This window comes from Branchiostoma floridae, chromosome 19 (genome assembly GCF_000003815.2).
Source record: "Branchiostoma floridae strain S238N-H82 chromosome 19, Bfl_VNyyK, whole genome shotgun sequence".
NCBI lineage: Eukaryota > Metazoa > Chordata > Leptocardii > Amphioxiformes > Branchiostomatidae > Branchiostoma > Branchiostoma floridae.
In genome coordinates this window covers 6486603-6514134 of record NC_049997.1, presented here as the reverse complement: position 1 = coordinate 6514134, position 27532 = coordinate 6486603, and the positions used below count along the sequence as shown (strand labels likewise).

General features: G+C 40.2%; 2 protein-coding genes across 3 annotated transcripts; both read right to left on the bottom strand.

Annotated features, from left to right (window-relative positions):
• Positions 1–1818: 1818 nt before the first annotated feature.
• Positions 1819–11019, bottom strand: LOC118406557 (aldo-keto reductase family 1 member A1-A-like). Of its 2 annotated transcripts, none has more exons than XM_035806652.1 (11): positions 10850–11019; positions 8174–8280; positions 7293–7457; positions 6404–6520; positions 5753–5830; positions 5097–5213; positions 4624–4721; positions 4112–4205; positions 3527–3610; positions 2892–2974; positions 1819–2619 (listed from the first exon to the last, which is right to left on the bottom strand). In XM_035806652.1, the coding sequence occupies exons 2-11, from the start codon at positions 8240–8242 to the stop codon at positions 2577–2579; spliced, it is 948 nt and encodes a 315-aa protein (XP_035662545.1). In that variant the 5' UTR covers positions 8243–8280; positions 10850–11019; the 3' UTR covers positions 1819–2576. The 2 variants fall into 2 exon arrangements, with proteins under 2 accessions (XP_035662545.1, XP_035662546.1); XM_035806653.1 differs by lacking the exon at positions 10850–11019 and adding an exon at positions 9156–9240.
• Positions 11020–15520: 4501 nt separating this feature from the next.
• Positions 15521–22508, bottom strand: LOC118406558 (aldo-keto reductase family 1 member A1-A-like). The gene is made up of 11 exons (XM_035806654.1): positions 22339–22508; positions 21523–21633; positions 20704–20868; positions 19939–20055; positions 19233–19310; positions 18729–18845; positions 18067–18164; positions 17571–17664; positions 16942–17025; positions 16738–16820; positions 15521–16476 (listed from the first exon to the last, which is right to left on the bottom strand). Exons 2-11 carry the CDS (start codon positions 21589–21591, stop codon positions 16434–16436), a joined length of 948 nt encoding a protein of 315 aa, XP_035662547.1. The 5' UTR covers positions 21592–21633; positions 22339–22508; the 3' UTR covers positions 15521–16433.
• Positions 22509–27532: the final 5024 nt, after the last annotated feature.

Sequence of the window (27532 nt, the reverse complement as noted above, 5' to 3'; positions counted from 1 at the left end):
CTAATTCCCAGAAATTACACAGTCTTTCACATTTAAAGAACATATGCTCATAATCTTCTATGCTTCCACTGCTACATAGTGTACATGTTGCATCATATATGTGTCCCGTTTCATCTTTGATACCCCATTTGTGCAGATTGTGTGCACATGGTAATATTCGGTGTAATAGTTTGTAGTTTAACTCTGCTAACTTAGTGTCTATACAGGTCTGTGTGCTTAACCATCTCCAGATATTTTCCCAAGCCAGGGTTTCAGTAGGAAATGTGGATTGCCATTTTTTACAGCATGTTGGTTCCTTGGCCTGTGCCTGCACTAATGCATTATAAAACAATTTGCAGGTGTTCTTGCTTTTGATTTGTTTTGTTGTTTTACCATCAAATATACGTGGGGTAAGGGTGTTAAGCTCTAATCTTCGATAAGGAATTGGGCCTCTATGGTTTCTTATTGCATTCTTCCATGTAAGAGGTATAGCTTGAAACAGAGTTATATATTCAATAATACCATTAGGTCTTGTGTTAAGGTTAAGCTGAGGGTAGTGATCTAGAGACATGAACCTGTCTAAGGGGAAAATGTCTTTTACGAATATTATGTCATTTTTTATCCAGGTTGGGAAGAAAATTGTTTTACCTTGTGACCTTATATATTTGTTGCACCATATAGTTTCACCCATTATTTCACTTACACTAGAGGGTTTGTTCTTACCTCCTCCACCAGCAGAGTGGAAGGCTGATATTACCTGTTTATAAAATGTGGGGAATTTACTCATGTCAGGACCATCTTTATCAGAAGTAAAGTTCATATGCAATAGCAAATTGTCTTGACCAAGGGAGTTTATAAATGTTAACGCAATAACTTTCCATCTTGCGTTGTCATTTGTCACTAATCTTGGTATCCAGGATGCAAGTAGGGCTTGTCTTTGGAGATCTAAGTTTGTCAGGCCTAATCCTCCCTGCTCAATAGGTTGGCTAACAACATCTCTTTTAATCTTATCTTTTTTACCATTCCACAGGAAAGTAAACATTTCTTTCTTTACAATGTTTATCACCCAAGGTGGGGTAAGAATCATTGGTTTACCTTAATATGGTCTTTATAAACAAATTTGATGTGTATGAAGACATTAGCCCCTCTGACTCTCCCCTAGCTGCCAGTTGCTACATTATGTAACAACGGTACCACAGGATGTTTGACACACCTCCAGTAACCATGGTGACAGCTGTCTGGTACAGGTCATTGACCTTTTTTATTTGCAGAAAAAAGTAGAGGAAAGGGGACACGCGCAACCGGGACACGAGTAACCAGATCATCCACAAGAGCTCACCCATACCTTGTTAATGTACCGAGATCAAATACCCAACTTCATCTATCATCTTATGTACCACGGACTAGTAGACTCTGGAATTCACTTCCAGCGTCAGTGTTTCCAGCAAGACCCGACATGAACATTTTCAAGACAGCTGTTAACAAATTTCTTTTAAACTATAATACTCGGAGCTAGTTTCATTGTATATGTATATGATTGTATATTGAGCTGACGAAGACGCTTTTGGGATGTATATATGAGCTAATGTAAACGTTTTTTGGATCACAATAGTGTGCTTAATGTTCGAGGCTACTGTAATGTAAATGTGACGTATGACTGCTTTACTTTGTATTGTATGGGCATATCATCAGTATGATGTAAATATTCAGGTCCTTTTGTACTGATTAAAAAAAAAAGTTGAAAAACAATGTGTTTCCCTTCAAAGGTTTAATTCACAAACAGATCCCCCACACACTGCCACTACAGAAAACTGCACACTCAGAAATAACTTTCAAGTATGGTGAAACTTCTACTTCTACATTTTATTTTAGCCACGAATTCCACACAATAGAATGTTTGTTGGTGCAAGACAATGATTCTGTTTGTCATTCTCTGCATGAGATCATACAAATTTCTTCCTCTATCCCCTTTAATCTATACATGTATGACATGTAAAAATATCATCATAAATAAATCAAACACCAGATATAGGGCCATTTACTGTAATATATCTATACACCTCAACTGATTGTCCCTTCAACTACATATAGTAGAGGAATGAATCCACTCTACTTTATACATTACATCATTTCATGACAATGATGCTTACGTACTCAGTAACCAGTTAGGGTGATTACAAAACAACATTTGACTGATGAGAAAATGGATGAGAAGATGCTAAGGCCATGTTGATTTGATTATATGGATGATATCCTCTGGGAACCCCAAAACTGATAGGAGCATGCAAATAAAGAAAGTTTGTCCCCCCAAAAAAGTTGCCTTCATTATAAAATCTAAGTTCAGGAATGTATGCGTTTTCCGATTTTTTGCAATCCACGACATTGCCCATTTTGAAGATGCTTTGTACAATCTACAATACGGTTGAAAACGTTTTATTTTACTTTTGGAAACGGCCAAAAATTGATCCGCAAGTAGAAATCATCCGTATAAACAAATCAGCATGTCCTAATTATATTTGATCGTCAAGAGCCATTTGTGAAGGACTGGACTGTTGTACAAACACTGAGCTCTGTCCTTGGTACTGGAAGCTGACAGCTTAGAACTCTTCATTAAAGGGCCAGAGTGGATGTGTTTCACTCCTGTAAAAAAAAGAGGAGAAAAAAATGTTTAATTCCAAGCAGATGGTGGCAGACTAAATTGTCAAGTTTTCCCTTGTGCCCTTTCCTGTGTCTAACTTCCTCAGGTAAATCATTATTACCGTTTCCCCGATATCTGTAAAACATCCAAACAGCACAAACTAAGCAATCATGTCTGTATGATTTTGCAAGAGTCTAAATCCAGTACCATAACTGAGGTAAAGGAAATCAATGTGGGAAACAAAAAAAATTCTGGTCCATCTAACGTTACTTACGGTTGAAACCAAACCATTCTGCCGTTCTTGTCCAACATGTTGATGGATGACATCTCGGCTTCACTCAACTCAAAGTCAAAAAGCTGTCAAAGGGAGAAAAAAAGGAATTTCTCCATGTACACTTCCCATGACAATACTAAAACTAATAAATGCTGACCAGGACGATACTTCACCTGTATGCCTGAAATATTCCAGGGATTTTACTTACTTAAAAGTACAAGTAAATCAAGAGTTATGTAAAAGTCTATTCCTCTAATATGACAAATAGCAGTTACTCAAGTAACTGGATATGATTTTGGCAACTAAACCATTCCGAAATCAGATACATTTGCTTGAGCGGAGTGCTATCTGATTTTCTGGAGTACAGTTTGACAAGTAACACTTTCAATGTAAGTTACATATTCTCATTGTGTAAGGTACTGTAATTGTATTACAGTTTGCGGGGATTTAACTTCGCGGTAGCGGAAAAATGGAGTGTTCGCGGTAGCGCCATAGACTGCAGCCACATCCTTTAATAGAAAAATGTTCGCGGTGGTTTTAAGTTCACGGTGAAGTAAAAAAAAAACTACCGCAAACATTTCTACATTTACAGTAATCTGTATGTTACCAATTGTACCTTTCTACAAGTACCTCACCTGTGAGTTTTCCTGGATCATGGCAGGTGTGGTACCCATAGGAATCACCGCAACATTCCTCTGCACCTGCCACTTCAGGCACACCTGGACAAGGGAAGGGTGAAGAAAGAATGAATGAATTAATGGATAGATTGAATGAATAGATATATGGATGAATGAATGAATGAATGGATGTATATATTGAATGAATGAATGGGCAGATGAATGAATGAATAGATGGATCAATGAAAGAATGGATGAACAAATGAATGGATGGATAGATTAATGAATGAATGAACTAATTGATTAATGAATGGATTAATGAATAAAAAAAGTAATGAACACATCAATGAATGAACAGATTGAAGAATTGATGAAGGAAGGAAGGAATTGATCAATGAATGAACAAATTGATTAATGAATTAATTAATTGATTAAGTAATGAATGAATGAATGAAAAAATTCAGTAATGAACAAATCAATGAATGAATAGATGAAGGAATTGATTAATGAATGAAGGAAGGAAGGAATTGATTAATGAACGAATGAATGAATGAATGAACTTATTGCTTAATAAATGAATGACCCAATCATATATCCATTCACCTGTGCTGGTGTTTTCCCATGTTTCTTACTGATTTCCACTATTACTGGGTCTTGCAGCAGGGAAGCTACCCCGTACTGCTCTGCTTCCTTCGATCTGAAGATACAAACAATATTCTCATATCGATCAGTTGCCTCTTAAAATATCTAGTAGGATATGACTATAAGAAGGCAAGGAATATGAGGAATATATCAAATAATGATCTTGAGATTTTAAATAAAAAGAGGCTAGGAGCTACCTACATGTACATGTTGTATATAAAAGACAAGTTGGGATTTTTATCATTTGTGCTGGTTGCAAGTTTTCTATTACCTTTTCAGAACATTGATAATGCCATGCTAATACATTACTACACATAAATCTGAAAATTCATGATGAATTTAAATCTACTGGCCATCGAAGATCGAAGGATCTAAATTAGAAGACAGTGCAAAAATTATTCTGTCTGCTGGTATTTCTAGTTTCTGGACAATCCTCCACAGTAATTTGTAGACAGTATCCCTGTCCATCTCACCCCGGCCTTGCTAAGGGACAGAATGCTGTCAGAACCACGCCTTTGGCTGTGCAGTATTCCAGTAACCGATGGCAACCAAGATATGGGTGACTCTCAACCTGTAGATGAAAAAAAAATTAGCAATGTCAATGGAGCAGGCTTAAAGCCACACTTTGTTTTGTGTCAGAAATCTACTGTATCATGTCTGACAATGTCATAATAGAGGGCTGCAAGGAAAAGTAGAATCTGACAATATTCACTCCATAAAACTTTGTTTACAGACTTTTGAGAGGAGACTGCTATACACTGGGAGGAGTTTACTTGATTGACGGCTGGGTTGATCCTCCCATTGGCCAAATTAAACTGAAGTGACCTTGTAGGGTAAATTCTGGGAGGAGCTTACCTGATTGACGGCTGGCTTGATCTTCCCATTGGTCAGAACTTTTCAATTAAATTGAAATGCCGTATAAAGTAAAATTCTGGGAGGAGCTTACTTGATTGACAGCTGGTTTGATCCTCCCATTGGTCAGAACCTCTTCCATCTGTGAGATGTTGAAGCTGGACACACCGATGGCCTTCACCAGTCCTGCATCCACAAGCTGCTCCATGGACTGACAAAAGGTTTAAAAAAATACAAAATCATGTACATATGCAGTATGTACTGCAAATTCATTTCAAGAGGAGTTAATTTTCAGTGGAAAGAGGAGTGGAAAGGAGAGGAGTGCCAAGGATGTTGTGTTAAAAATTGCAGCTGAAACAATTCAAGTAGTAAAGTAGTAATACATCGGAAACGTAACTGCTACTAACTGTATTCCTGGACCTCTCTACACATACTTCCTGTATTTTACAGCTGTGAACAGTTGATGTAAGAATATGTATTGAACTTCATTGATATGCACATACAATGTATAATATGTGATTGTATAATTACAATATAATGTTAAAAATACAAGTGTTTTGATGTATTCCTTTTTTACAATGTTAATTTAGTATTTGTTGGATCATTTCAACAAAAATCTAAATTTAAAGAAAAGAGAGAATCCTAACCTATCAACTCAATGTTTTTCAGGACTATAAGTTGAAACACAACATAACTTTTCCTCATAAAGCTTTATTGTCTTGATAATCTTATTGAGTATAATGATGCCACCTTCCATGTATCCATGAAGTGGATGTCCATTGTAAGAGCCTGTCCCTTGTCATCATATGGAAGAAAGTTGTCTCCCCTCTGGAAGAAACAAACAGCAACATGCAGAGTAAACAAAAACAATTTGAGTTCTCAGTCAGTGGCTGTGATAACTTATAGTCAAACACATTTGGTATTCATTATCATGATATATACTTTGTGGCAAGTAACAAAATTCTGAGTACCAATTTAGTCCCCCACAAAAAAACTTAAATTCTACTTAATGCAGATCACTATTCCCTGAAGTATAAGACAACTCTTATATTTGTGGCAGGATAAAAATGTATCCACGGACTTGTAACCATTATGCAAAAAACTAAAGTTTGAAAATATAAGTGTCCTCGTGCATTTCAGTCTTGCTTAATTCAACTGCATTGTATCACTAGTCTAAAAAGAATCAAAGAAAAAATATAATCCCTACCTACCGACCCTAATTTTTAGGACTGAAACAGGGAAAAATTTTCATACGTTAGTTATGTGAGAAGAGAACTCCAAGACAAGATCTACCAGGTAAAAAAGAGACAGAGTGTGTCTCAAAAGCTCACCAAGTAGCAAACTTAGTTCTGTAAAACTGTTGAAACATTTCGTCAAAATAGAAGCTGCCAGGATCTTTACCGCATAGGCCACCGGGAAGTGCATGAGGTACAGGTCCAGATAGTCTAGTCCCAGGTCGGTTAGGCTCCTCTGACAGGCTGGCAGGACGTCATCAGGGTGGTGCCGGGTGTTCCACAACTAAACATTAAAACTAGAGATAAGTATGTGCACACACCTACACACAGCTTCGCTTTTAAGTGTAAGTAATGTCTGGTGAAACTGTAGCTAGGTAATGTCAAAGGCAGGTGTGAACACATACAGCCCTTGTAGTATGGGTGCGGCAAGGAGGTGGGGCAGTTAGAAATGGCCTGTCCCAACCTGAACACTCAATCCTGAAAGAAGAAATGGACTGTCCCACCTAAACAGTCCCTCCTGCAGGAAGAAATGGACTGTATCCACCCCTGAACAGTGCCTCCTGCAGCATGAAATGGACTGTCCCCACCTAAATAGAACCCCAAGCAATAAGAAATGAACTAGCCCCACCTGCTGAACCACACCCCCCCACATTGCAACCCCAGCTGTGGTCTGTTATTCCCTTTCTTGCAATCATAATCAATTGACAGATTAAGTGCATCCCCTTTTTGAAGACAGATGTGATGAATGAAACCAGAAATTTATTGTTCTTGACTATATTGTATCTCCCCTACCCTCAGATATACATGTAGTAATACGGTAGTAGTAATCTTTATTGACACAATAAAAGTAGCAACTTTTGTAAGGTCTTCTACTAACAAGCATATGAATATGACTATTATATATATATGTTGAGTTAAACTTGCACTACTACCGGGTAGTACTCAGGTCTGAAAGCATTCTTTGACAATTATCAACATGTGATTCAATTTTGTACTAAGAATGAGAAGGCCTGATTAAGTTGTATGGCTGAGAAATTAAATGTGATTTTTCAAACCTTGCTTGTTACAAACGCTTCTTCCCTCTTCAGTCCTGATGTGAACTGCTCCAGGAGAGCTTGACCGATCTCCTTTTCATTCTGGTAATACTCAGCCGTGTCGATGTGTCGGTAACCCATCTGGAGAGCTGTCTTCACGGCCTGGTAACACTCATTCTGTTTAGCCTGGAAAGTATTGATACATTGATGATAGCACTGATGCACCATCTTAAATAGCAGTCAGAATAAAGACAAAATTAATAGGAATGCTGAGTAAAAAAAGGAGTGTGTGTATGTGTGTGAATGTGTCTGTGTCTGTGTGTGTGTGTGTGTTTGTGTGTTCGTGACGTGTCAGTGAGTGAGGTAGAGATGGTGGGAGCTGGGGAGGAGACTCAGAGAGAATTTAAGGAGAGAGAGAAAGCGAAAGAGAGAGAGAGACTGTGTAGGGGCCAAAAAAATCATGTGGCCGTAGGGGATCTGGGTATGCTCAACTGCCCTGGCGAGAACCCTGACAATATTAGTTAAAAAGTTAAGTTAAACCCTTCCCGCGCCAAGACAGTGCCCATTTCTGGCGCATAGGGCGGTGCCCATCTCTGTTTCGTTAGCCCTGGGCCACACACAACGCAATCACTACAGCAGGGGGCTAGTCCACTGGTAGTGGTGTGTGTTCAACTTCCATACTCTTTCCCGAATGCTGAGTGCTAAGCAGAGAAAGCAGCATGTACCATTTTTATAGTCTTTGGTATGACTCGGTCGGGATCGAACTCACGACCTTCCGAATGCAAGGCGAACACTCTACCCACTAGGCCATTGCATTGACAATATTAGGCTGATAGTGAAAGTAGCAAAATCAAGCCAGATTCACAAATGTGTAAAAGGTTATGTGATGTGCTCAGACTTACTCGCCATGTCCCCAGACCCAGCAGTGGCATGGACGCCCCCATACACAGCCTCACAGCAGGCCAGGCCATGTCTGCAACTCAGACTTTTCAGACTTGAATGACAGTACCTGGAAATGGAATACCATATGCATATCAATAGCAAGATTTTTTCTAACCTGACTTTCACTTCAGGACAACTAATGATCTTCACATTTCATAATAATCATAGGACGATTTCAATGTGGGAAAGGTAATGTCAGTTTAAATGCTTTTTATAAAAAAGAGTTTTCATATAAATAAAACAACCCATGGACCACGCCCCTTTGTTGAAACCACGCGTGGTTTGTGTCTGGACTACAGCGTCTTACCCCACCAATTTATACCTGACACCGTGACACTACAAGTATCTCTCCCAAATACACTACACCGAGAACAAGATAAACATTCGAGCGTATCGCCATTTTAAACCAGAAGAATTCCCTGAGGGCAAGGTTTGGTCGCTTTATATGAGGGTCTGAATGGAGGGTCATGACAACGCTTTACGTTAAATTCGGGACGGTCGACAACGCTTTACGTTAAATTCACGAAGGCCGGCAACGTTTTACGCTAATTTCAGAAAGGCTGGCAACGGTTTACGCTATTTAAAGATGTTGCCCAATTTTCCTGTCAAGCGTAAAGATGAACCACATACTAGAGTCGGCCTGAATGTTCTGTCTTGCTTTTTCTGTTATTGACTAAAATACAAATCAACGAGTAGATACATGTAGGTGTTGTTATGAACACACGTAAGCCTACACAGGCTTTAACTCATTCTCTGCATTCTCAGGCATTCGGATGTAGGGATTGGGAGTGACCAAGTTAAGCCGGACAAGAAAATCCGGATACATAAAGAACAAGTTACAAATGTTACCGAATTGGTGTTACCGATTTAAACGTTCTGTAGAGTACGAAACTACTACAATGCAAACAAATAGTGAAGATAAACGTTTGACTGCAGTTTTACCTGTCAATGCCGAGAACAGCCCGTGTAGATTTAGATGGTCTGGTATGTAGGAAGTAGGACTCGGAGCTGCCTTTATGCCTAAAAACTGGTCAGACCGGTGATTATGAATCACGAATGAAGGAGATAATAGCCTTTTGCATATGTAACTATAGTAGTCTGTCCGTAATTAGATGGAAATTTTCAACAACTTAACGTATCTGGATAGTACTCGTGTTGAACGTTTTCATGTCACACAGTGACGTTACACAGGCCACCAGAAAGTTAAACCCGAAATGATAGGCATGTTTTGATTTATGATATTGAGAAAACTGTGGCTGCAAGTGACCACTCGATGCACAGTTCAGGGTTTTGTGCAAGTAAATTACCAGTATTAGGTCACGGGGGGCATGGCAATTAGGGGCAATTTTGGAAGAATGTTTATATAATGGCTGTAACCAAGAGACCCATTCAAGTAACAGCCACCTGACGAGAAGAACAACTACAATTCTCAGGACCTAAGTACTTCATGCCCTACACAATAGAACAAATAGCCAGCTTAGCTGTCAGTATACGCCTAGAAACAGCTCGTGCAGCCCTCCGAACTCTAGATGTAACCTGTAAGCACTGCCCGTGTTATGTGTACGTGGTAACTTATGACTATGAGTCAGGGCTACACGCCAGTGACAGCCGCAGAATCCAGGTCCTGGAGATGAAGTGCTACAGAATACTGCGAACTGACCATCGCATAAAAGACTCTGTTAGAAGGGCTGGGAGCGGATCACTACTTAATAAACATAATAAAAAAGCGAATACTCTAGAAACAATTCTTTGGTCATGTCACAAAAATAATAGTGGGGAAGGGAAGTCCGGGAAAATTTTGAAATCCTTACCCCCTGAAACGCCGCGTCCTGAGTTTTTGTAAGAAAATTTTGATTTGATGGATATTATATAAAGCTAAGTCTAATGACATTTCTATCAGCAAAAAAGGTGTTTGAGGTTGACACGTCACATCCCCAACATATTTTCAGCATTTCGAGCGCCAAAGGCACGAGGCGGCGCAACGGGAGGACCATGGAAATTTTGAAATCTTGAACCCAAAGATGATATTTCCTGCATTTTGATAGGCAAATTTTGCTGCCAGACTAAGCTAGCTACCTTCAATAACATTCCTATTAACGGCAAAAGGTGAGGGCGAGGCCCCCGATAAATATTTTGGCTTGTCGATGACCGAATGTGAAAGGATTTGCAAGGGAAATTTTGAAATCTTGATCATCTGAAACGCAATTTCCCGTGTTTTGAGGGGCTAAATTCACTGGTAGACTACCCTTCGACTTGTGAAATTTGGGAGACCAGGCTACGATTTACGGGTAATTTTTAGGCTAGATTACGCTTTACGTGAAATTTTTAGGCTAGATTACGCTTTACGTGAAATACACTGGCTACACTTTACAGTCAAATTTCCATCCTCACTACGAATTACGTGAAATAAAATAGCTTCCCTACGAATTACGCGAAATTAAAAGGCCTGCCTACGCCTTACGGAAAAGAGCATGCAGACCCTCTTATATATAATCAAGAGACATCAGAAAACAACAGCTACGTGTATGTGTGATAACTTGCATGATATGAAGCTTTTCAAACCCTGTTCACGGCGACAAAAGACAGCTTGATTCCTTCACCTGGAATCTGGACTGTAAATATGTTCGAATTCCCACCTGTGACAGTGTCAACTTCGGTGACAGCGTGAGAGATCCTCAAGCTTGCAGCGCTGACCTGTCCGGGTTACAAGTGATCTGTAAATGCTGTCTAACCGGTTAACCTGTCAGACGTTGTCTGTAGATCCTACCTAACCTTTTCACCTGTCTCTCACTTATTGACTTAAGGCCAAATGTCAAAGGTCAGTGGGAAACGTAAATACACATTGTGCAAATCAGGATCTAACTTGTATAATGCATCGTTTTTATAATATATCCTAATACATTCCATAGTCGCACGCATGTATAAGGACTCTCATACATGTAACTCTCATACATTTGACATTTGTAGCTGAGAAGGGAGATATATCGTTAGGTATCGTTAGGTATCATTTGTACAAATACATGATTTGCACAATTGACGAGGACATATTATGATTTTATATTGGCATATGGCGGAAATTCGATACTTGTGGCATTTTAAAAAAGTCAACGTATTGGCCTCGTTTTGATTTTTTGATTTGATTTGATTTATTCGGCTGTATAATCATGAGAAATACAGCCAGGGCTACCCAACTAGCCTGAGGCTATTATCAAGGGCTAGCCCTGGTAACATTACAATATACGTTATACAATAGTATACAATATACAACAGTATTAACGATACATGTAACTTTGACTACAGAGGTGATCCGTGTTTACAGCTTGACTAGCAGTCGTACGATCTAGAATGTCAGTCTATGATACAAATGATATTACTCGGTTATCTATATAAGGCTAGTTAGTCAGCGATTAACACGTTTGAACGCTATAATGTATACGTTCTACAGTGCAGATCGTTCAGTAGGAACAGTAGTTGTTGCCATCAATAGCTACTATCAGTAATACAATGACTATTAGGAAACTATGATATGCTTTATCATAATTTTTTTTTTTTATCAAGCGTTTACAGAGTATTTGTTATCAGGCGACGTGCGCAGTCTATTTTTGAAGGAGCTGATGGTGCTAGCTGTACGGGTACTACTGGGGAGAGAGTTCCAGAGGGAAATTGCTCTGCTCACAAATGTTCTCTGAGATCGTGTAGTCTTGTATGCAGGAGTAGTCAAATGTTCACTGTTTCTTAGGGGGTAGCGGGAGTCGATAGCAGACGCTCGTGCATGAGGAAGCAGACTTTGCAGGTGTGGGGGGCAACGTCCATTCAACAGTTTGTACATGGTTACTGCCGTATGGAACTTGCGTCGGTACTGTAGTGACGGTAGGGATAGTTCGGAGTAGAGACGTTCGTATGAAGGGTACGGTAGTCCGAAGTGACCACTGATAATCCTGGTGGTTTGGTACTGGACAGATTCCAGGATCTTTTGGTCACGTTTGGTAAGGCCGGCCCAGACAATGTCAGCATACTCTAGACTTGGTCTTGTGATCATAGTGTATAGCCTGAGAAGTAGATTCTTCGGAATCTTCTTCCGTAGAGCACATAGTAGTCCGGATGATCGCCTAGCCTTTGTTGAGATGATCTCTACGTGTGTTGACCAGGACAGGGTATTTGTGACAGTGACGCCTAGGTGTTTATGACTGGTGACAACCTGTAAAACAGTTCCTCCTAGGATCACAGGAGGAATCGATCGAGGAAGGGCGCGAGACGTAATAAACATGACTTTGCACTTGTCTATATTAGCCTCTAGTTTCCATTTTGAAAGCCAGGTTGACACAGAGCTCAACTCACTGTTTAGTGATGCGACTACGCTGTCGATAGAGCGGTGGCAAGAAGACAGTGATGTATCGTCGGCAAATAGGTTTGTTTGACACTGTGTAAGGCTAGTGGCCAGATCGTTGATGTAAAGTATAAAAAGTGTCGGTCCGAGGACGGATCCTTGCGGCACTCCGGCTAATGGAGACTTCCATTCGGAGCCTACTCCCTGAATGACGACACGTTGTCGTCTATCGGAGAGATAGCTGGTGAACCAGTTGAGCATGGGGCCATTAATCCCGTATGCTTTTAATTTAGCAAGAAGTCCTGCGTGCCAGACCTTGTCAAAGGCCTTTCGGAGGTCAAGAAATACGCAGCCTACAATTTGTCCTCTATCCATGGCGTCGGTCCATTCCTCCATTAGTCGGCACAGCTGCAGTGCGGTGTTGTCAAGTGGTCTAAATCCGCTTTGGTGGTCAGTCAGTATCGGGTTTATATGGGCAATTAGACGTTTGTTCACCAGGGTTTCCATAACCTTTGACACTGCGCTCAGTAGTGATATAGGCCTGTAGTTGTTTGAGAGGTGGCGGCTACCGGCTTTGTGAATGGGGGTTACGTTAGCTTTTTTCCATTCCGAAGGTACCTGCCCGAGTTGGAGAGATTTGTTATACAGGCAGGTTAGAGGAGCTGAGATCGGATCTGCTACTAGACGTAAGAGCCTGGGGGATATTTCGTCGGGTCCACATGACTTTCCGACTTTCAGAGAACTTAGTTGTTGTCGTACTTCCTCAACTGACAGCTGAACAGAATCCAAGACTGTTCCCGGGACAGTTGTCGGGTGGAATGTTGGAGCTGGGTCATTCCTAGCGGGAAGATCAGTCTGGTTTATGAAGAAATTGTTCAGGGCATTAGCCTTTTCTTCCGGAGTCTCCAGTATGGCTGAACCGACTTTAAGAGCTGGGATACCCGTTGAGGTATTTCCCAGAGCAGATTTAGCATATGTGAAGAATCGCCTGGTGTTGCCAGTCTCCACATCATTCACGAGTTCCTCAATGTAAGCTGACTCGGCCCTTCTTGTGAGTGCAGTCACTAGATTTCTTTGTCTTCTGTAGGTGGCCCACGTTACCTCAGTATTTATCCGTTTCGCTCTGGAGTGTAAGCGGTGTTTTCTACGGATAGCTGTTTTGATCTCTTTGTTAGAATGTATCCAGGGCTTTGCTGTCCTAGTGGTAGAGACAAACTTGTGAGGGATGTGTTGTTTGCATATGGCAATGAACATGTTGTACCATGAATCCCAGATGTCGTCCATGGAGTCAAAAACGTGGTTGATATCCCAGGGGGCGGCTGCAATGTGTTGGTGAAGGGTTTCAATGTTCGCCTTGCTATACAACCAGACGAGGCGTTTTCCGCTGTGGTGGTTTGCCTTTAGGTTGAGCGCAGTTGCTGTTGCAAGATGATCAGAGTCACCAAGGGGAGCTAAGGTGCCCGTTTGGTGACACATTACTGGATGGGAGGTGACAATCAGGTCCAACAAGTTCCTCCCACGGGTCGGTTCGTGAAGCACCTGTTCTAGACCATGGTTCATGAAAATGTTGTCAAGTTGACGTCCCGGGTTGTCAGTTGTGTTGCTGTTAAGCCAGTTGCTGTTCTTTGCATTGAAATCTCCGAGGATCACTTTAACAGCATGTGCTTGGTCCGTTGCTTTCTGAATCTGAGTTTCGAATAGGTCAAAGAATGTGTCATCTGCTGATGGCGGGCGATATGAACAATTGATTAAGAGATTGGTATTGGCTTTGGTCACATCACACCAGATAGATTCTATCTCGTCATTCTCAAGATCACCACGTCTTGTCGTGTACAGAGAATCACTGACATACATCATGACGCCACCTCCATGTCTGTTCCTGTCTTTGCGGTACACCTGGTACCCTTCCAGTTCGATATCACGGTCAACAATTTCACTACTTAGCCAAGTCTCAGTTACGCATAGAACACTGAACTTCATCGTGGATACCAAAGATCTGATCTTAAGCACCTCGAAGTTAAAATGTCATTGTTGAGTCAGACCGTACTGCAAGCAACTATGGCGTACATGGAAAAGTCAAATCGTATTAGAGCCATTTGTGTGAACTACGCCGTAGTTGACGCTAAAGTATGCCATGCCTTGTCAAACTACGTGTTCGTTGGCTGAAGTGCGTCGTATTTGAGTTTTGATCGGGATAAAAACGATAGTCGTCGCCCATAAAAACTTTCCTTCCTAATAGAATCTGCCAGCAAAACTTGTCCTTCAAAACGCAGGAAATGGCATTTCAGACGGTCCAGATTTCAAAATTTTCTCGGACTATATAATATCTTACAACAGCTCGTGCCTTCCGACCTCGAAATGGTACTAGTATTTCGAGGGTGGAGGTCGTCGCTCTCAGTCCTGTAAGCTATAACCATGTGCAATTTTGATGAAAATGTCGTTAACCTAGCTTAGTCTGTCGGGAAAATGTGCCGAAAAATTCAGGAAGTAGCATTTCAGAGGGTCAAGATTTCAAAATTTTTCCCGGGGAGCATACCCCCTGTGTTATGAACCTACTGTGAACCATGTGATCACTCCTACTCAAACACCCCTATTTTAGAAGTAGACTAGTCCTGTTACCTCATTCTGGTGCAAAGAATCCTGGAGGAAGGACAATAAACCATGTAGCTCTTAAAAATGTCTAGTGTGCGGCCAGTTCTTTACAATTCATGGAGCAAGAACATAACATTGGCGTCACGGACAGGATTGTACTGACGGTCAGCACGGTATAGAGGAACAGACCTGTATCCAACGCTCCAAAATTCACAGCAGAGCTGAAGACTTCCACCATGTGCCATGCCACTCTGGAAGGGTAAGATCGATTGGAACACTCTATTTGAGTCACAAATTCCACACAATAAAATCTGTTGATGCAAGACAATGATTCTGTTTGTAATCTTTAATTGATATCTCTGAGATCATATCAATTTTCCCCTATCCATAAACTATAATTCTCGTGATTTATATGATCATTAAGAAATATCTCCAGACATTCAGTCTAACACAAGAATTAGGGTCCCTTGTTAAAATATACTTATACTCCTCAACAGATGGACCTTTCAGTAAGTACAGGAATAAATCCACTGTACTTTATACAGGTTACATCATTTCATGACTGTAACGGTTACTTACTCAATATCCAGTTTATTGTGAGAGCAGATAATACAACAACATCAAACAAAAGAGATCATTGTGTACATATAACTGACGATTGACGAGAGCATGCTAAGGCCATGTTGACTTGATGATATGGATGACGTCCTCTTGGAACCCCAAAAATTGGCAAAACTGATGCGAGCGGGCAAAGAAGAAAAGTAAAAAAAAAGGTTGACCCCCCCAAAAAACTTTACTTTCATTATGAAATCTAAGTGGTCAGGAAGGTTGAACAAATGACTGAACACACAGAATATAGTATACTGAACAATAGATTCTCAATTTTTGTTCTTTCACTTCTTCTTTGACTTTGGAACATTCTAATATTTTTTTCACATTTTCTTGCAATACATGGCATACACGTATATTTGCTTATTTTGATCCTGCTCTGTATGATTTGCCTTTATTGGTTGAAAACTTTTTATTTTACTTTTGGAAACGGCCGACAATTGGTGCATGCGTGGGTGTCATCCATACAACAAAATCAACATGGCCTAATTGTATTCAATTGCTAGGATCCGGAGCTGACACCATTTGTGAAGAACTGGATTGTTCCTGTTGTCCAAGCACTGAGCTCTGTCCCTGGTACTGAAGACTGGAGGTTCCTGTTCCAAGCACTGAGCTCTGTCCCTGGTACTGAAGACTGGAGGTTCCTGTTGTCCAAGCACTGAGCTCTGTCCTTGGTACTGAAAGCTCATAGCTTAGAACTCTTCATTGAAGGGCCAGAGTGGATGTGTCTCACTCCTGTAGAAAAAAGGAGAAAAATGTTTAACTCCAAGCAGATGTTAGCAGACTTATGTTTCCCTGCTACCGCTTTCTGTTTCAAACTTCCTCAGGTACATCGTTACATTTTTCCTGTTATGACATCATCTGCAAAACACCCGAGTAGAGCAAACTAAGGAATCATGTCTGTATGATTCTGCAAGAGTCTAAATCCAGTACCATAACTGAGGTAAACTTTTTTTTTCACTCACTCAAAATTTTGGTCCATGTAACGTTACTTACGGTTGAAACCAAACCATTCTGCCGTTTTTGTCCAGTCTGTTGATGGCCGCCATATCATCTTCACTCAAGTCAAAGTCAAAAAGCTGTCAAAGGGAGAAAGGGGGAAATTCTTGTGATATTCGATATCTTACACAATATATGCAAAATGTAGTTGCATTTGCAAGTGTGCAAGGTGTGTGTATTTTGAGCATTGAAGTAGCTCACCTGAGAGTTTTCCTGTATCCTGGCAGGTGAGACACTCTTGGGAATAACGACCACATTCCTCTGTACCTGCCACTTCAGGCACACCTGGGACAAGGGATGAAGGAGTGAGTGAATGAAGGAATGAGTGAATGAATAGATGAATGGATAGATGAACTAATGAATGAATGAATGAATGAATAGTTAGATGAACTCATCAATGGATGAATGGACAGATAATCTAGCAAATGAATCAATGAATGAATAAACAAACAAAATGATGAAGGAAGGAAGGAATTGATTAAAAAACAATGAATGATCAAACTTATTGATGAATGAAGATTCTTATTGCCTAATGAATACATGAGTGAACTAATTGATTGATGAACGAACAAAAAGTGATTAATGAATAATGGAACAGATGAAGGAACAAACGAACCAACAAATTGAAAGGAATGAATGAACCGAATGAATAAATGAATGATTATTAATGAACAAATTGATGAATAAATGAACAAACAAATGAACTCATTTCTTAATAACTGAATTATGCAATTGATTAATGATAGAATTAATAGAGTGATCAGTGAAAGGACAAACAAACAAATAAGTGAATGGATGATTCTATTCAACCCAATGATATATTCAATCACCTGTGCTGGTGTTTTCCCATGTTTCCTACTGATCTCCATTATTACTGGGTCCTGAAGCAGGGAAGCTACTCCGTACTGTTCTGCTTCCTTTGATCTGAAAACACAAACAATATTCTGATATAGATCAGTTGCCTCTCAAAATATCTAGTAGGATATGACCATAAGATTCTGCAAGGAATATGAGGAATATATCAAGTAATGATCTTGAGATTTTAAATATAAAGAGGCTGAGGAGCTACATACATTGTATATAAAAGACAAGTTGGGAGTTTCATCTTTTGTGCTAGTTGCACTAGTTTTTTTCTGTTACGTTGTCAGAACTTTGATGATGCCCTGCTAATACAATACTTATTCTGAAAATCCATGATGAATTCAGATCTACTGGCCATGGAAACTCGACGGACGTAAACTAGAAGATTGTGCAAATTTTTTTCTGTTTGCTGGTATTTCTATTTTCTTACTAAACCACCACAGACATTATTCCTGTCCATCTCACCCCGGCTTTGCTAAGGGACAGAATGCTGTCAGGACCACGTCTTTGGCTGTGCAGTATTCCAGTAACCGATGGCAACCAAGATACGGGTTACTCTCAACCTGTAGATTTAAAAAAAAATAGCAATATGGATGAAGCAGGCTTAAACTTTGTATCAAGCCACACCTATACATTTTTGTGGCAGTAATTTATTGTGTCATATAATGAGGGCTATGAGGAAAGTTATAGCTAGAATCTGACAAGATTCACTCCCTAAAACTATGTATGCTGATACCGACTTCTGGGAGAAGATTACTTGATTGACAGCTGGTTTGATCCTCTCATTGGTCAAATTATGTTCATTATCAAAACTGAAGTGACCTTATACGGTAAATTCTGGGAGGAGCTTACTTGGTTGACAGCTGGTTTGATCCTCTCATTGGTTAGAATGTTCAAATCAAATTGAAGTGACCTTATAAGGTAAATTCTGGGAGGAGCTTACTTGGTTGACAGCTGGTTTGATCCTCTCATTGGTCAGAATGTTCAAATCAAATTGAAGTGACCTTATAAGGTAAAATTCTGGGAGGAGCTTACTTGGTTAACAGCTGGTTTGATCCTCTCATTGGTCAGAATGTTCAAATCAAATTGAAGTGACCTTATAAGGTAAAATTCTGGGAGGATCTTACTTGATTGACAGCTGGTTTGATCCTCCCATTGGTCAGAACCTCCTCCATCTGTGAGATGTTGAAGTTGGACACACCGATGGCCTTCACCAGTCCTGCATCCACAAGCTTCTCCATGGCCTGAAAAAAGTTTTTTAAAAAAGGTACATTTGTATACACAATCATGTACATGTACATGTACAGTATGTAATAAAGTACATGCAAATCCATTTCAAGAGGAGTTAATTTTGCAGGAGGTTTTCATTGTGTTATAAATTTGCAGTTACAATTAGTAAAGTAGTATAATTGTATATTACAATATGATGTTAGAAATACAAGTGTTTTGATACATTCCTTTTTTACATTGTTAGTTTAGTATTTGTTAGATCATTTCAGACAAGTTTAAAAAAAGAGAGATTCCCAACCTACCAACTCAATGTTTTTCAGGACTGTAATTAGTAACACAACATAACTTTTCCTTATAAAGCTTTTATTGTCTTGATAATCTTTATTAATTTATAATCTCACCTTCCATGTATCCATGAAGTGGATGTCCATTGTAGAAGCTTGTCCCTTGTCATCATACGGTAGAAAGTTGTCTCCTCTCTGGAAGAAACAAACAACAACAACAACATGCATAGTAAACAAAAAACAAGTTGAGCTCTCAGCTGGTGGCTATTTTCATACACATTTGGCATTCATAATCATGATATATACTTTGTGGCAAGTAATAACAAACTTCTGAGTACAACTTTAGTCCCCCACAAAAAAATGGTCAAAATTTAAAGATTTCTACTAAACGCAGAGAACTATTCCCTGAAGTATATATTAAGACATCTCTAATATTTAGGATAAAATGTATCCACTGACTTGTAACCATTATACAAAAAACTTAAAAGTTTGGCTTTGAAAATATAAGTGTCCTCGTGCATTTCAGTCTTACTTAATTACAGTAAACTGTGATGTATCACTAGAGATTTGGCCAAAGTTTAAAAAGAATTGCAGAAAAAAATAATCACAGAAAAAAAATCCCTACCTACCAACCCTAATTTTTCAGGACTGAAACAGGAAAAAATTCTATTCATTTAAGTCACATGACAAGAGAACTCCAGTACAAGATCTACAAGGTTGAAAAAGAGACAGAGTGTGTCCTAAAACCTACCACATAGCAAAGTGGCAAACTAAGATGTTTAAGATAGAAATTTGTCAAAATAAAAGATGCCATGATCTTTACCGCATATGCCACCGGGAAGTGCATGAGGTACAGGTCCAGATAGTCTAGTCCCAGGTCGGTTAGGCTCCTCTGACAGGCTGGCAGGACGTCATCGGGGTGGTGCCGGGTGTTCCATAACTGAAAATAAGAAAGATGTTGACATGTGATAGAGTTCACCCTGATCATGAGCAAACATATAATATAGAACAAGAAATCAAAGATTATAAGCATACCTCAGTGAAATATCTATGGAGTGATAAAACCTTCTATAAGTGCGACAAACTGAATGAAAGTTAAACTGATTGTTCTTGACCATGACTCCCCACCTGTAGCTACATGTGTAAGTACCCTTAGATATGTCCTAACAATGTGAGGGTCTGATCAAGTTGTATGGCAGAAATTAAATGCCCCTACTCATTAGTATTCAAACAATTAGAACAAGAACAAAGATCTCAATCTCATAATTGTAGCCTTCCATATGATCATCTATGGAGGCATAAACCTTTTAGAAGTTCATCATCATCATCATCGGTCGAGGTGATCACACATGTTCGCTCATGTATACACATGATGGGGTTTTACCGCCCTTTACGGGGTGACAATTTACCCTTTTGCTGGCTAATTACAAGATGGGGATGCGCCAGGTCTCCCGTCCTTTTAGAAGTCAATTTATGCAACAAAATTAATTGATTGTTTTTGACCATTTCCCCTACCAGCAGATAAAAGATGTGAAGGCCTTAGCAAGTTTTATGCTAGAAATTAAATGTTACATGTGATTTTTCAAACCTTGCTTGTTACGAACACTTCCTCCCTCTTCAGTCCTGCTGTAAACTGCTCCAGGAGAGCCTGACCAATTTCCTTCTCATTCTGGTAAAACTCGGCCGTGTCGATGTGCCGGTATCCCATCTGGAGGGCTGTTTTCACAGCCTGGTAACACTCATTCTGTTTAGCCTGGAAAGTATTGATACAGAACATCATGATCTTATATTAAATAGTAGTCAGAATAATGTTAGTCTAATACATCAGGAATATTGAGTGAGAGAAAGAGGAGGAAGAGAGTGTGTACACGCATGTGCAGGAGGAATGGAGAGAAGGCGGAAGAGAAAGATGGATAGAGATTGCATGTAAGGACAGTCCATATCATTATCACTTAGTAAAGCGCTACGACCTGTACTTAGCTTGTTTGAGCACAAATGTACAATAAAGTCATTCATTCATTCATTCATTAAATTTTCAATTCATGGCCAATTGTGTCCCCCCCCCCCAAAATGGGGGTTGAAACATTGCTGGTTGGCTGAAACCTTGGGTAGGGGCCCAAGCCACTCAACGAAATCACAGCATAGGGGATACATTTAAGCATATAGTGTAGGGCATGTTCAACTGCCCTTGCCAGAACCCGGACATACTTATGGTAGTCAAAATTAACCTGGTATATGCAGCCGTATTATAGCTCCCAAGGCTCGCCTGTGTTTTCAGAGAGGACAGAAGAGACCTGGGAGTTATAATATGGCTGGATAGCAGGCTTAGTCAAAGAAGGCCAGCAAAAATGGTTTGCAAGCCAGATTCACAAATGTGTGAAACTTTACGTGATGTGGTGAGACTTACCCTCCATGTCCCCAGACCCAGCAGTGGCATGGACGCCCCCGTACACAGCCTCACAGCAGGCCAGGTCATGTCTGCAGCTGACGTCTCAACTTCAACTACACTCTACAGTACCTGGGAATGGAATAATAAATTCATATCAATTCAAATACTTCCACAGTTAAACCAGTAATAGTACTAATCAGGTTTTTAGCCAGCCTGAAATCATTTTCAGTCCCCTTGATTTTGAATGGGAATCCTATTCAGAGCACCAAAGGTATGGCGTGACGTTGCGCGTCATTTCTAGGGGGTCTGGGTCCCAGAAAATTTTTAAATCAAGACCCTCTGAAACACTATTTCCTGCATTTTGCTTGTAGACTAAGCTGTTCAATGGCACCTGCTTTGGTGAAGAAGAACATATGGGTTTCAGTTTTTTTACACAGTTTAAATACTTTTTATAGAAAAAGTTTTCATAATCACACCCCTCAAAACCTTATAACGTCAGATAAAACACCCATGGACCACGCCCCCTTTAGTTGAAACCACCTGACTTGTGTCTATTCTCAAAGCAGATGTTAGGGTGGAAGTTTACCAAGTTTTCTGACTGTTAAAGCTTCCTAAATATGGCAGGGTGCGAGGTAGGGTGCCTACGGGGGAAAGCCAGGATGCAGTGCAAAGAGATTTTCCACCCCCAATATCTGCTTGGAGACGGCTCACTGGGTCATAGTCTGTTAGGGTCACCCACGGGTCACAGAACGCTAGAACGTTTTTCGCCAGTCTTTTCCACATTCGGAGCAAGTTCACAAGGTCTACAGTAATACTATAATGTGATCAACTTACCGACTTAGATTTGAGCGCATCTGAGGATATTGAGCTGGCCTGGCGTTGGTCTTAAAGTACCTTAAATTTGCTCCTAGCCCCAACTAATATGTGGAAGTGGCGAAACGTTCCTGATTCCTGAACTGCAGTACGGGGCGAAGAACGCAAATATTCATCCGCGGCGCACAACGATCTAGGTCAAAATAGTGCACTTAAAAGAGAAGATAAAGACTCGTAGGCGAATTGTCAAGGTGGCAGGAATTTTGTTTTTCAAACTTTCTTCATAAACGAGTATAGCGCTGTAGATATATTGCATGTTAACAGCTATTAAAGCCATGGGTCAAAGCATAGCTGCAGTTTGTGCGGTCACCGCAAGAGGTCCTCATCTCGAAGCAGATGTAAATAAATAAACGCTTTTGCATTGCGCGCAATAGAAACAAGCATGGCGTTTATAAAAACACAGGCGACGAAAGGTTACGATGGAATAGCTGTTTGTTTGTTTGTTTTATTAAGACCTCTGCTGTTATAGACACCCTTTGTCTCTGATGTGGACTGTCTGTGCCTTGACAGTATATGAATGAATGAATGAATGAATGAATCACGGTGCAATGCATGGCAGCAACTATTACACAGAGTGTGAAATAAAGGTATTGGGTAAGACTGAATATCCTTATTACTACAACATGTATAACAATAAATGCTAGCATAAATTTCGATATCAAATTTCAATCGAGCGGGGATTATCATGAGTGTCAGTGTATTTTCTAATAACAAAGCTATCTCTTATATTTGCCTATTTTTGCGTTGTGCCATTGAAGATAATTTATATTTATATACATTTGTACATTCAAATCTGTCTGTAGCATTTAGTCTCTTAAAATCTGATCTACTTGATTCTAGAAATGTTAATAACTTACGACGTAACGTATTATATCTAGAATAATCCACAACGAAGTGGAATTCATTTTCATATGGATAAGATGTTGGTTTATTATGGGATTAATCGCCTCATGGCCGCGCCGATTGACAATGTCACACTGGTGACCCTAAGTAGCCCATTGAGAGTCCCAAAGCACAGACTGCCAGACCAGCTGTAGGACATCTGGAGCGAATTAAGCCCATTCCAGTATACCGTGCCCGTGGGGACATCTGTGTCTGTTAAATCATAACACTCGCACCACCTGTACAACTGAAACCCGAGCTCAGGGGACAGTGTTAAACAGGTGCCCACTGACAAGCTTAGTACTGGGAGTTGATCGGGACATCTGTGGAAACGTTCCACTCGCAACACCACCTGTACAACTGGATCCTATGCTTAGGGGACAGTGTTTAAAACAGGTACTAGTACCCACTGTCACGTTATTGTTGACGCAATTTTTACATCAATAAATCTAAATCTTACATTAGAATCTCAAATAGGCTATGCAGCAAAGAAATGCAATATCAGCATGGTCAAGATCCACGCAAACAGAAGGTGGCACTGATTTAAGCTGGTACTGACACGGCTGGGTACATCTAAGGATAAAAACAACTTCAAGTTTCAAGCGATACAAAACAGAGCGGCCAGGATCACCCTTGGATGCGACAGGTCCGACGGGTCCAGAGACTCTTTACAGTTTACTGCAGATGCTAACGTTAGTGCCGTTAAACTTGAAAAACATGATCCAGCAGAAAACTTAGTGAATGTTCATGAGTCATGAAAACAAACCATCAGTGTCAATATGTAAACTACTCACAATGCAAGATCACTGTTATCAGACCAAATCTTCAAAGTCAGAAAATATCCGCTCTCTGAAACCCAGAACAAATTTAAATGCTCAAAACTGAACAATTTCTGCACAGAACGTCTAACACATGGAATAGTTTGCTGTAAGGAAATTAGATTTTGTCCCATTGTTCATGGATCTTATATAAACTCGGCACAAAAAGTTTGGAATATCAACTTTGGCTGATCATATTTCCGTTGTTTCTGCATCAATTTTAATGTGTTATATATCAAAAGAAAGCGTGTGTGATTTCCTTTCACACGGTATCAAACTCCTTATGATTATAAATTCGTGGAACGAGAACCAGGGCTACTCACGTCAGTGGGTCACGAAAAAAAAGTGCCCAAATTTCAATTTTTGTGTTCAACTCTGTATCATCCTGCTGGTATGGGTGCGGTGTCAAGGATTCAATCTGTCCTTTTTTTCACGTAACATCCAAGTTTATCTTTAACATTTGATAAGAGTATATGTGCCTTTTTGGCTGTTGAATGACCGAATCGAGGTGTGGAGGCGGCAAGGAGAATACCACGCTGATAGTCGTACGGATAGGGCGTAACAGCGCGTAGCGCTTGGTGTGGTGTATGTATGGCCGCCACGGGAAAAACAAGGTTCAGTATCATCACAGACAAGTCAACCTTGCTGCTGTGAGATACAGGGCACCATTTTCCATTCAGTTGCAATGTCATACCACGTCAGCAACGTGTGCTAGTGTGGGACCAAATGCAATTCTGCAAGTGTTAGACTATACAACGCCCGTCCACACGGAGCAAGGTCTATTGCAGACTGTGTGCATGAACAGGCGGTGCATTCTTGCAGAATGTTATTCGGCCTCATATCTGAGCGGTATGACATTTCGACTGAATGGAGAATGGTGCCCTGTATCTCACAGCATTAAGGTTGACTTGTCTGTGATGATACTGAACCTTGTTTTTCCCGTGGCAGCCATACATACACCACACCAAGTGCTACGCGCTGTTACGCCCTATCCGAACGACTATCAGCGTGGTATTCTCCTTGCCGCCTCCACACCTCGATTCGGTCATTCAACAGCCAAAAAGGCACATATACTCTTATCAAATGTTAAAGATAAACTTGGATGTTACGTGAAAAAAAGGACAGATTGAATCCTTGACACCGCACCCATACCAGCAGGATGATACAGAGTTGAACACAAAAATTGAAATTTGGGCACTTTTTTTTCGTGACCCACTGACGTGAGTAGCCCTGGTGCTCGTTCCACGAATTTATAATCATAAGGAGTTTGATACCGTGTGAAAGGAAATCACACACGCTTTCTTTTGATATATAACACATTAAAATTGATGCAGAAACAACGGAAATATGATCAGCCAAAGTTTATATTCCAAACTTTTTGTGCCGAGTTTATATACGTAGACTTCCTACTTTTTGTGACTTTTTTGAAAAGTTGCTGTATATGATATTTGCCTGTGGCTGTGTGTTATCTAGATTTGTTCCATGGATATTGATGAATATAGGATAACAGGAAGAATACAGATGCTATAGACATTGTAAAAGCTAATCGTGTCTCCAAATAAATTCATAGAATGTTACCAACATGTAGATAGCTGTGTGTTAGTACAATTACCACAAGTGCAATGATTGATGACCAGATGGACAGACAGCTGGGCGGAGATTTGTGTGGAAAGCAGGGTGGACGTTATTTGTTGGGAGTAAAAGTGGGAGGAGAGAAGGGTGGACCTTATTGGGTGTTTACATGTTAGATCAACCCAAAGGCGGAGCACAGAGATAGGGAAGAGCATTCGAGAACTTTTGAGTGAACACAATAGACCCTCCAGTGATGGGAGCAGACGTACTGGATGGGAGCAGACGTAATCAGGCTTCTAGTCTATCATCGTTCAGGCAATCATGGCTTTGGCCGAGTTTTCTTGGGGACAGACGGACACAGAACAGCACAAAAGGTGAGTGATCATCATTTTCCAGCTTCATATATTTCGTATCCTTGTCCAAACTATTATGTGGTTGTTTCTAATTGTTCTAGTTGTCTCGACGAACCTACCCAGGGTTAGCCTGCTTGCTAGACTGTTCTGTTTCTTCAAAATTCTAGAGCTAACTGACAGACCATCTCCTTGGCTGACATGACAAGGAATTTTACCACAGACACCCCTAAGTTAGACCAATTAAAAAAAGAAACTGTGCAATGAATACTCTCGCTTACTAGACAGGATAGCATGCTGTTGGGGAAAAGTCTTTGTTCGCTTTGTTTCCCATGGCCAACTGCGTAACTTAACACGTGCTAACTCATAAATCACTAGGTCATGGGGGGCGGGGCACACCTGCGATGCAGATGTTTAGCCGCATGCTAGGGATAGGGCGTACCAAATAATTCTATGGATGCTATCATAGTGAGCGTTGATTGCAAACGAATTTGTTGTCAAAATATAATTTGTCACATTTTCTGGAGTTACACTTAAGGAAATTTTGTGTTATATGTCATTGGATTTAATTTGATTATGTAGGGGCGTAAGTAAAGATATCAGAGCCCACATTCCCCTCTTTATATGTTGAGTGCGTTAACATGTTTATCTTGAATGTATAGCAAGAATTTAATTTTTATGTACATTGACATATTTCCTAGAATTTCTTTCGCCGCACATGTGTTGTGACCTCTGTGAAGGGCTTATATAAGATAGTTTGTTCAATGCCCAACTTGAGTACCGCACGTGTGCTCACGAAGATGAAGATATTTGTTACTTGCCTTTGAATTAAAGGCCAAGGGGTATCTTTAGCCAAAATATGAGAAGAAGGCATGATGTTTCAAATGAAAAGTTTGAAAGAAAATCCCTTCGGAAGGTACGTATCCTCAGTACACAATTGTTTCTTTTGCAACTGCATGGGGCTGACCAGTACACATGAGATTTTTCATAAAGAAGAAAGAGAGAGATCCGTCAATGACTCATCGTGATTTATGAAGAATGTAACATCATTCATTTCGAGAAGTCCGGATAGGAACTGTTAAGAGCAGTACAGCCCTATAACAAAACAGAAACGCGGTATGCTGGGTGATATAGTTTTTCACTGGATATATCACTACATGCTATATCAATCCCAAACCTTTTCTGACAACTAATGGATTCAGATGTATGCAATTACTGTAAAGCCAAAGTTGGGAGTAATTCCACACCTTTCTTTTTTTCTCTCACAAGGAATTACAACATACCGGAAGGATGGGAAGATGGCCCAACTGCCAGATCTCACAGCTTGTCATGAGAACAAGTTTACACAGACGGATGCTGTTCAAACAGTTTTCCTGAACAGCGAGGTTTGTTACCCCATTGTTCTTATTGCTCATATAGTTTCAGTATCCAAAGTCATAGAGGTAACAGTGGGCAGAATGGTGGGTTAAAAATGGACCTTTAAAGGCACAAGGGGGCTTAAATGCACAAACATCGGGAGCATTGAAAACTAGT